Source organism: Salminus brasiliensis, chromosome 2, assembly GCF_030463535.1.
Source record: "Salminus brasiliensis chromosome 2, fSalBra1.hap2, whole genome shotgun sequence".
Lineage (NCBI taxonomy): Eukaryota > Metazoa > Chordata > Actinopteri > Characiformes > Bryconidae > Salminus > Salminus brasiliensis.
In genome coordinates this window covers 35,080,026-35,091,124 of record NC_132879.1, presented here as the reverse complement: position 1 = coordinate 35,091,124, position 11,099 = coordinate 35,080,026, and the positions used below count along the sequence as shown (strand labels likewise).

The 11,099-nt window shown below is 44.3% G+C and overlaps 1 protein-coding gene across 1 annotated transcript; it reads right to left on the bottom strand.

The window, feature by feature from the left end:
- Positions 1-2,684: 2,684 nt before the first annotated feature.
- Positions 2,685-9,506, bottom strand: btg1 (B-cell translocation gene 1, anti-proliferative). Its single transcript, XM_072672481.1, has 2 exons — positions 9,133-9,506; positions 2,685-6,532 (listed from the first exon to the last, which is right to left on the bottom strand). Exons 1-2 carry the CDS (start codon positions 9,269-9,271, stop codon positions 6,153-6,155), a joined length of 519 nt encoding a protein of 172 aa, XP_072528582.1. The 5' UTR covers positions 9,272-9,506; the 3' UTR covers positions 2,685-6,152.
- Between the last annotated feature and the right edge of the window lie 1,593 nt (positions 9,507-11,099).

The window sequence follows — 11,099 nt, the reverse complement described above, 5'->3', positions numbered from 1 at the left end:
TAAGCCAGTTAGAGTGCAGTCGGCTTGACAGTCTGTGTGGAGCTGTGCTTAACTTGGAGTTAATGGCTAATGCAGCAAAAAAACAAATGATTGCACCCAGTTACATTTTAAGTATGGAAAGATCTGACTCAACTACATATCTAGACAGATTTGATGGGTTCTCAACAGATCATCACAGATCATCACAGTGGTCACCAGTCTTATCCACAAAGGGCCAGTGTGGCTGCAGGTTTTCATTCCAATAAAGCAGAAGCACACCTTTTTTAAGACAAGACAACCATATTTACCATTTGTGTTGGACACAGGTGGAATTTGGCCTCTGCCTTTCACCCATCCGTGCAGTGACCACGCACATACACACTAGTGAACCAACACACACAGTGACAGTGAGCACACGTGGGCAGCCATTGCTGCGGCGCCCAGAGAGCAGAGAGGATCAAGGGGCCTTGCTCAAGGGCCCAACAGTGGCAGCTTACCGAGCCCAGGTATCAAACCCACAATCCTGTCGTCAATGTTCAATCAACTAGTCTCAGTCTTTAAGCAGCTGGCCGGTTATACAGGGTGTGCTTCTCATTGGTTGACATGAAAACCTGCAGCAACACCGGACCTTTTTGGATAAGTCTGGTGACCCCTGCATTATTGTTTATGAAAAACTGAAATGGGAGATTCACTCAATATTGATTTGACCAAAAATCCAAATACTGTTAATTTATCCTCAACATCTCACTGCCTTCTACACGCGTCCCACCAGAGGAAGTGACATCACTGAGCACGGGTCACATGCATTTACTCATTACATGCAGTTTTAAATGAGAGCTGACCAGAATATTTTACATAAAATAGATATTTTTATTACTGAAATGACATTTTACAGAAAGTATTTATTCTGTGCAGTTGACTTTATTACTGTTAATAGAGTTTGCGCAAAAAAAAGAAAATTCGATTTTTATTTAGATTTTTAAAATTAGATAATTATTTATATTTATATTACAGTCAATAATGTGCTGGCTGGGAGTTATTTAGCTAATATTTTTAGGAGTATAATTTTGTGACTAAATATTAAATCAAGCATTTGTGATAAAGACTGCAGTGCCGCGGTGGGTGAATTGCGCGGCCTTTGCCGCTCTCTTTAATTCGTGTATTTGGAGCCAGATAATGTTTATAATGTTAAATACTCTAATAAACGTTGTTGGGTTTTTTTTAACATAAGATATAAGCATTTATTCTCAGATGCTCGTTTCAATGTTATCAACCGGAATTCTCCAGTCTGAGGACTGATGGAGACTCCGGATGTGAGGAACTCCTGAGGAGAGTTCATCGCTGCTCCTCTCCTCTTCTCCTCACTCTGGGTTTTGCAGGCCTGGCTACTTAATTATTTAACCGAAGTAACATTTTTACTGGGAATATTTTAGCTCCTTCCCTGCAGTCAAAACCACTCTGCTTCCGCTAAATACCAGCTATCTGTCTTCCCTCCGACCGCAGTGGAAGCGCTGTTAGGACAGGCAGCGCCTGCCCTGGATTTCTCTCAACTGGAGCACAAACACAGCCATCTTCCCCCCTCGGAATAAGCCAGTTCTTGTCATGTGCTGCTTTGTATCCCCCGCTTTCCTTTCTTTCCTCTCTCTCTCTCCCCCTCTCTTTTCTCTCGGCTCGAGTGAAGTCGTTTCTTCTTCAGCCTCGGGAGTCAAAGCCCGTAAACAGAGCTCAGCTTAATCCGCCCACTTTTTTCACACGACTCAGCGCTTTGCACTGCGCATGCGCCGAGCAGGCCTCTCGCCCCCCTCTGTTGTCGTGTCTGGTGTAGCGGACGTGCTGCTGCTTAAGAGAAAGAAAGGGGAGAGAGAAACGAGTTTCCACTAGAAACAACAGAGAATCGCATGTTATAGGCTTGCCTTTGTGCACTCGGTTAAAATAAAAATTTAAAAGTCTTAGTAAAAGTGAAAGAGCTTAACTCTTCTCCAAAAGAGCCAGCGCTCTGGAGTGTGAGGGTTTGAGGTTATAGTCATATGCAAAAGCTTCAACACCCTTTTTGTTGCTTTTGTGCAATTTTTTTTTTATTATTTATAAAAATGAAATGGATCCTAAAATGTTCCGTAATCCTTGTATCTGCCACATTTAGGGGTTTGTTGTTGTTGTTCAGTGTGTCCAATGAAGTGTATACTGCAATGTACAGCACTGTTCTCTGTACAGGATGTATAGGACTTCCCTTCAGAATCAGTGTACCTAAACTTTTGCATGCAGCTGAGCTCTTGCATCTCTATAGGATACTGTAAGTGGTGTTTGTATAGTGTAGCAGGCAATGCCATCCCTCCCATGGCAGACTGGGGTTCGATTTCCTCAGCTGGGCAATCCACCTAACTGTGTAACATGATTCAAATAGAAGTCACTCAATTAAAAAATTAACTGTGATGGATATACTTGCAAAAACACACACACCTTTCTCTGACAAACAAAGCAGCGGCAGAACTGAGCAGATCAGGCTAAACTTCCCCTGTGGGTTTTTTACATCCACCATCTGCTGTGTGCCTTGCCTTTTCCTGAGAGCAGCCTGAAAAGAATGGAGCGGTTTCCTTCTTTTTAAAACAATGTTCTGACCTCTTGCTCCCCGCCCCCCAACTGCTGCTTTCTGAGAAACAAACGGCAATGTAAAAAGGGAGGAAAATAAGAAGACCAGGTCTACCGGGAAACATTGCCAAGATAGGAAATCTTTTATTACAGAGAAAAAAACCTTTTCTTCCAAAATATAGAAATCTGTACAACTTCCGCACAATCAATTTACATGAACTGTACAAATTTACAGCAGTTCATTACAACATACCCAAGGAAAAGAAAAAAAAAAAAAAGAGAATAAAACACAATAAAAGATGTACTGACAGGAGATCACAATATAGAGACAGCTTTTCTGCTTGGGTAGCTCAGATTTTTTTCTATGTTTTTTTTTGTTTGTTTTATAAGTAAAAAAGAGAAGAAGAAAAAAAAACAACAACAAAGGATAAGTCTATCAGCACAGATCATGGAAACTAACTTTTTTTTTTTTACCAAAACAACTTTGGTCCTCGCCAACACTCCTGACACAAATGGCTTCACTTATCAAAGAGCAATCTGTGTTAAAATATGAAATACAAAAAGGAACACACCTAAAACATCTCAAAATAGAAATTATTGGCACTTTCCATGTGTAAATGTTGTGTATGTGTTCTACCATAGCTTGTACAATTACGATACATTCTACAAATACGTAAAACACCCCAAATGTGAAAGTGACAATAATTCTAGCCGCTGCTGAAAAGATTGACGAGAAACGAACCGAGCAAATTCCCTTCCGTTTTTACACATCTTAACATGCACTCCTGTGCTAAGGGTTTTTTGTTGAATGTCTGAGGCCTGAGTTTGGCAATACATTCCTGTGGAGACTTTCACATCTCCATGACACATAACTTCAAAAATGTTAGCATAGTGCATTTATGTGCTCTTTCCTCCGACGATTCAAAAAAAAAAAAAACCCTAACAAAACACGTTTCACTGAAACCCATTTGTGCGAAGGCGAACAGAACTCAAGCGAGGCTCAGAATCAAAGGGGAAGCCGATATTGCCGCAGAGACGGTGGGGGAGGGCAAGTAGTTCCACAAATTGTAGGTTTAAAAAAAATAATAATAACAATAAAAACTGGACATTCAATTTGAAATGTGCATTCAAATTTGGTTATGATCACCAGAGTGTGGTAAAATGCTCTGAAAATTAAAAATATTAAAATCCTCCCTCTGGAGGATTATGGCGAGAAGGGGAGGGTGCTGCCTGTCAAAGTTTCAAAAATGCCTTGTGAAAAGTAGGACAGTGGGCTACATCCAAAAGCATGGACCATCTTGTCTGGTGTAGGCCTAAGTATAGTATCAGAAGAATAAGCGTGGCTTCATTAACTTGCTACGTGCAATTGCATCAGCCCATGTTGGAGATGAGAATTAACAGATGCGTGCTGCTGTCCAGCGAAACAGAACCGGGGTCCTCTGCCTTTTAATGACCAATACTAGCTGAGAGTGAGAAAGAGGGCGAGACAGAAGGGAGGGCAGTGCATCAACAACCTGGCTTCATTACCCATGATCCTCTAGGGTCAGAGGCATTAGCACACACATACACAGGACTGATCATCAGCACCCTGCCTCAGCAGCTCAAGAGCTAAGGACAGAAGCCCACAACACACACACACATACGTATATATAGACGGACACCCTCTCGCCACCTACCACCCCGCAGAACTCCCTGGCCTTTCCCAACTCAAGTGCACTCACGCTAGTTCATATCTGATCTCATGTAAACAGATTCAACGTGAATCCATCAGCAGCACCATGACCAGAGGCTAGGAGGTACCATCAATCTCACACACCCTCAAGTAAGGCTCACTGGGGTCTGGAGCGCACTAAAGTGTGTGCGTGCTGGCTGGCCTCTCCTCCAAGGCTGGTTATTTTTATATTTTGTAAAGTGGGGGGTATGGTGGTGGGAGGGGGTCACAGGGAGGAATTTAGCTGCTCTGGTCTGGTGGGTGACCCCCCTCCTCCACACAGCCTGAAGTGAGAGAGGGATGATATGTATTCTATGTATATGTGGTAAATTGCGCTCCGAGCTAAGGGGGTAAAGGGGGAGTGGGGGGTGGCTGGCTCTTTTGTCTCCAAGCTGCTGGCCATGTGAGCCCTGTGCTTTACCGTGCTCTGTGAGAGAACATGAGAGGGAAAAAAACCTGTCTTTTCCTTCCTTCCCTTCTCAGAGAAGAAATGGACTACAGCCCAGCCCTGTGGGTTCTGAGGTTTGAGAGTAAAGTTTAGGAGTAAAACTCGACACAGGATGGTTCTCTTTTTCCCCTCAGCGCACACACACACACACACACACCAAACCTTTCACAACATACACACAGTGCTTTCAGGCCAGTGCAGGTCAGCCAGACCTCCATCCATACTCCAATCTCCCTGATGCTTAAAAAAAAAAAAAGAAATAAATAAAAGGTCACCAAAGCAAAAGAGCTGCTCTTGCACAATGTGGTTTGTCTGTGTGCGTCTAAAATGGCTGGAAAGTTAAACCTGCACCATGTAACTAAAATAACCTGGGGCCAGCCTCCCAAACACACTGCAGTTTTAAATCATCCACTCGTCCACTGCTGTACTACAGTGCTGTTGAAACGCTGGCCCCTTCGCCTGATAATAAATTATACGGTTCCGGTTCGTTTTCTGAAGATAAAGCATAATCCATTATGCTCCACATTCAGACCAAAAAGAACAAGAAAAAAGCCTAAACAAGAAGTGGTGTGGTCTGATGCTGGGACATTCAAAAGGTTGGAATGTGGCTGTTTTTAAAAGTGGACATCCCGCGCGATTCTAAATGTCAAGTGCATTCCATGCCTTTCCTAAGCAGACCTGGACAGCGACGCTACATCGTTTTTGGCATGACAACAAAAAGGGCTTAAATTAAACTGATTTTTATCAAATGACATTCATCCTACTGTATAAAGTATGAGAACATTTCCGTCAGTGCCATGGCAGACAGAAGCGACACTTGCTTTTCAGAGCACTAGCATAGAGAAGAAGTTGGGCTTTCTGAAACTTTTTGCCAGTCAAACTGAAGCCCAGGAGACGAGGTCAAATGTGGACGACAGCAATGCACCAGGCGCTGAGACGGAGAGGGGGAAAAATAGCGCCTTGTGGTCCGAAAACACATCAGCTTTTTTTCAGTTTTTTTTTTTTTTTAAAGAAAAGGCTCTTACAGGCGGCCCCCTCAGCACCGGTGCAACCGCTGCCATGCCTGGGCTTCAGAAAGCATAGACTTACAGAGCGCTGGTCTGCGGCAGTGAGATGAAATAAATGACATGAGGAAAAGTGCAAAGTCAACATTGACGGTTGAGAATAAAAGCCCCCAGTCTGAGGCCAGTTGCTCCAGGAAACAGGAGGGGAAATGGTCTTCATAGCTGCCCCAGGGTCTGAGTCTCTGGTAGATCCAACACAAAAACAGAACAGACAAACCAAATATGTGAAATTAAACCTATGAGGTTTCCATCACCTGAACAGACTAGGCCATATCCTCTTGCCTTTTTTTTCCTCTCCTCTCTTTTCATTTTTTTTCTCCTTATTTCATGTGGTTATCTTAAAAACCAACCGGACGCAGCTCCTTTAGCTGGACACGGTCATCATATATGGTTTAGCCGGGCTGGTTCGACCCAGCACCAGCAGTTCTTCCTTGCAGCTGATATGACTGTCCACCAGGGAGCTGCTGCTGGTTCCAGTGGAGACGCTGTTGTTGATGGCAGCAGAGGGCTGCGACTCGTAGAGAACGCAGATGGAGCCATCCTCACCAATGCGGTAGGACACCTCAAAGGGGTCCACCCACAAGGTGAGCTCGCTGGGCAAGAGCAGGTAGAGCTGCTGGATGGTCAGGCCGATACGCTGGCCCGCCTGCCCCACCAGAGGGTCCATCTTGTGGTTTATGCGGATGCAGCGGTAGCCTGAACCCTTACAGGGACGGTCAGGGAACCAGTGGTGTTTATACTGTTCTGTGGGGTGAAAGAAAGGAGACGGTTATTGCATTATGAAAAATACAGCATCCAGACAGTACAGAATTTGTGTACTGATAAATAGTGATTTATATAACATATATAAAATAAACATAAAATATTACGATGTCAAACTATTTACTATCTATTTATTACATTACACAAGCACAGTGTACCCAAGTCATTTTTGAAACAAGAGTCCCGTTCTAACACTCCAGTGTCTGAAGTGAATTTACTAGTTAAGAAATGATACAACACTATACGTTCTGAGACACTATGACACATTGGCACACCTGCAGTAAATCAATAATAAATAAATACTCAATCAAATATAAGTAAAAACATGTTTAGAGACAAACGTAAACCTATTACTGGAAAACCATACTTTCTTTCGGCCTACATCGTTTTTTTTTATAGCATAACAGCCAATGTATGAGGAGAGTATTGTTTGTGATAAAAAAAAAAAATGCTGGCGAAATGCTGATAAATGCCATAAACGGTCTCCCCACAAGGGCTACGTGACAGACAAGGACAGGACCATTTGATTGCACAATCCCCTTTTGGCCCGACCGTCACAAAGTCCTCAATTGATGGTGCAGAACAACAAGAGCAAAAGGTTCAGGCCCTGGCAGAGCAGCTGTAGGGGTGGAGCTCTGCTCTTAAAGAGAGCGAGGCCCAGTTTCCCCAGATGCTCATCAAGACGGGAGCCAGATTATGGTTTGATCAACTTTCAGCATTAGGAAAAAGTAATACATTTACAACAAAAATTAAAATAATCAAATAAATCAAGTCATATAAAAAAATCCAGGTATTTAGGGACACACACAGAACAAAGTCTGTCATGTTTACCCAAGTTCACGTGGCACAAGATATTTGCTGGCAGTATAAAGTGCAGCAGAGACCAGGCAAATCATGTGAGTGGCAAACCACAACCCTACAAAAGCCTCATTTATCGAGAGCTCTTTCGGCTGGGCTGCTCTCTTTCCCCCAGCCAGCAGCGAGTTTCAGGAAGGGAGTAAGAGGATGGGATGGGCCACAGCTTTAGAAAGGCCCAAAATAGGCCAGGCCCCACAGGCCACCTGTAGACGTGGGTTAATAATGCCTGCTGTGTTTCGTTGGGGACACTCTGCCCCACTGTATTGCTTAGCTTTTAAATCACTGTAATAAAAGCTAGGATTGTCTGATGATTTCTTGTGAGAAAGTCCAGCATGCTGGATTTCCCCCTACATTACGTAGCATGTTGTTGTCGTTGCTATTCAGGTTTAAGCTGACGGATCCGCTGCATATAAAGGGGTCAGCAATAAACAAAGAAATCTAGATCGCTCCGCTTCTCACTGTCCTGTCCTGCACACGTATTGCACTGTGCTCTGATTGAGGGGAGTCTGGCTTGAAAACTGGCCAGAAGATTTGCACAGAGCCAGTAGTGTGTTGTATATGTGATGCTTTGGGGTGCTGCAGCAAGACAGAAACAGGCTAAAAAGAAAAAGACAGACAGGTACCTAAAAACTGGCTTTACCTACATATGGGTGTTCAATACCTACCTACCCACCTACCTACCTACCCAGCTACCCCCCCCCCCTCAACCCCCTGCCTGAAACTTGCACGGACTCCTCTTCCCCTCCCCCAACTGCAGCCATTTTGTTGGAGAGCAGCCACAAGTATAGCTGTTTACAAACACTCACCGCTGCTCATGAATTCAATAAAAATGGAGGAAATCAAATAATTCATACTCTATGAACATATTTACATACATGCACACACACATACAGGATCTGGGTGGACTGTGTGGGGTAGTTCACTAAAGCGCGCTTGTTTGTGCGCACTGACACAAGGCGCCCATTCGCATCAGCTTTGTTTCAGAGTAGCTGTGTGTTTATTTGGCCTGTTTTTTTAATGTAGGATATGAACTTAATAGTGTATTAACGACGTTATTCCCCGCCAACACTGCATTACTGTCGCTCACAAAACTTACACTTAAAAAGGCATCCTTAAAATCCAGAAATTCAGCCTACAGCATGGATCTGTTGATGATCGAGCCCTGGGTAATTATACGCCTTCATTTTCAGTCGAGGTGGCTACATTTCTGGGCCGCACATTCGTCACGCTGTTACACTGTAACAACCGTCCTTATTTCGACGTTATAAGCGCCATTTTTTTTGTGTCCAATTTGAGAGTCTCGCCGCTGTTATTCGTCGCTATTATCATTACGACCTGTCTGCAGCATAGGTGAAGTGAATATAATTTTTTTTGTTTGATATAAAACAGAGAGTACAGTAAGACTGAGACTCGGGCAGAGGTGATACGGGGTCCTCGGCTGCTGAAGTTTGGGCTCAGCGTTACATAACTCTGCTCCAGACCTCCTCTCACTTCTACTCAACCACAGACAAGCTGAGATCCACTAATACCCAGCTAGCTAGCTAACGTTCCTGAGTAAAAACGATCCTTGAACGCGTCGCGGTGAGGCTGAGAGCAGTCTGAGCGGCTTGGGTTTCCGTGTGCTGAACTGCACGAAAATTAACCGTCAGGAAATAGAGCAAAACACACGACCGCTGCGTTTCAGTCCCACAACAACGGTCTGCTCGTGTCTGCTCTCTCCTCACCTGCCAGCATGTCCTGGAGGGTCTGGCTGAAGGTCTGTAGCTGTCGGTCGTTGACGTGGCCCTTCACCCGAAGGAACCTGGACAGAAACCCCACGGCGGCGGTGATCTCCGGCTTCATCGTGGCTCGAGCTCGAAGCATGGAGAATGCGAGGCGGCCTGGCGCGCTGAGGCTGCGGGGAGCTGGTGCCTGAGCTGGGCTCTCTGAGTCCTGAACTGAGCGGATAACGTGTCTGAGTCCTCCTCGGGCTGAGCGGGGTTCAGTCCTCCACCGCCGGGCATTTATTTATCAAAGCAGGGGGGAGAGAGCTGGAAAACTTGAGGGTCCAGCAGGACACGAAGCAGACTGCTGTATCGCTTCCTCACACACTGTTCCTCCAGCAGAGTCGGGGAAGACGTGCAGGGGCAGTGGGTTTATATACTCACCCCCCCCCCCCCTCCGCCACTAGAAACAACAGCAACAGCCGCGAACCAATCACCGTCGAGATGCGTGGTGGCGTAGTGGCGGGGGAGGGGCGACGTTGCGTCACACGTCCAGAAATAAACAGAGCGTGAGAGACGACGAGTTTAACCCTGTAGAGCCACAGCGCTGCTGGACATAAAGACAATGCACCGGCATCCAGTAAACAACAAACAACAGAGACCAGAAGACCATGTCCATTCTTATTTCCTAAGGAGATCATTGTCATTGTTCACGTTAAAGCAATAGCGGTCTCTGTATATGCAGTTTTGGTGGCCATCAGCAGGATTCTGGCAGAATTCTGATGGGATATTTGGCAGAACTGGTAAAAAATTGGTTTCCTGGCACAGATCCAACGTTTAAGCACAGTGCCAGTATTTCCGATAGGACTACTGGAAGGCCATTCCGAAAGCTCTAATGTCAGCCTGCTTTATCCATTCCACATCCACCTTCAATATATGTTTGGGGCCACCGGCCAGTTAGTACTCCCAATTTTGTCCAAGCTTCATCTAGTTGATGGTTTGAGGTTGTATTGACAAATTCTAAGGTACTCCTGCTCCTTTCTTATCCCATGCTGCCACCATTTAATACCCCACTATTACTTCTCTAAACCTAATTCTAGTCAGTGTAGCAAAACAACTTAACCATTGTCTCATCTGACCATACAACTGTCCTACTGAAGGCTTTTTCTTTGCCCTCTGTGGTCAACTGCACACATGTGTAAATCTACGATCATCCTTCTGGGATATGCCCTGAGCTCTGTGGACTTCATCATGGTCCTACCACTGCTACCTGCCTAATGACCATGTTAAAACCTAAATGCCACTATTAATATCACCACTATTAACTATCATTACTCTCATTACTCTGACCATCACTGCCATGACTATATTAAGTTGTACTACACCATAATTACTATATTATGATTATGAATACGTTGCACACCAGAGCAGTTCAACAGTATAGATGGTTTGGTGAGTTTTGTCAATAATTTATTAATAGTTCTGACCAGAGGAGGATGGGTTTTGGTTGGTTCCTTCCAAGGTTTCCTCTTCCAGCTCACTGGAGGTCTTAGATTTTTCATGTCTTTTAATGTTATTTTTTCTGTCTTTTACTAATTACTGATTGTGTAAAGCTGGTCAATCCAATTTAATCGCGTTCTTATGTGGGCAGATTGACGCTACTAGCTGTAGTCAATCATGATCACTAACAGGAAGTTAAGCACCTTTTGGTTCAAATTTAAGCTCTTGTTAAAGATGTCTGTTGCATACACTTTCTTACCCAAAACAGCAGCTGTAAAGCAAGCCGCACAAAAAAACAGGTGTTTTACAGTTTCGAAAAGTGTTATATAGAAAACTAGCAAACAAATGAAAGCTACCAGAGTCAGCTACATGGAAATGATACTAATTAGAAAATAAGGGGGGGGGGGGTTACACACAGTACTATTAGTAGTGAACCTGAAGTGAAACTATCAGAAAGCACACTGAGAATTTCACAGGAGGAGAGGGCA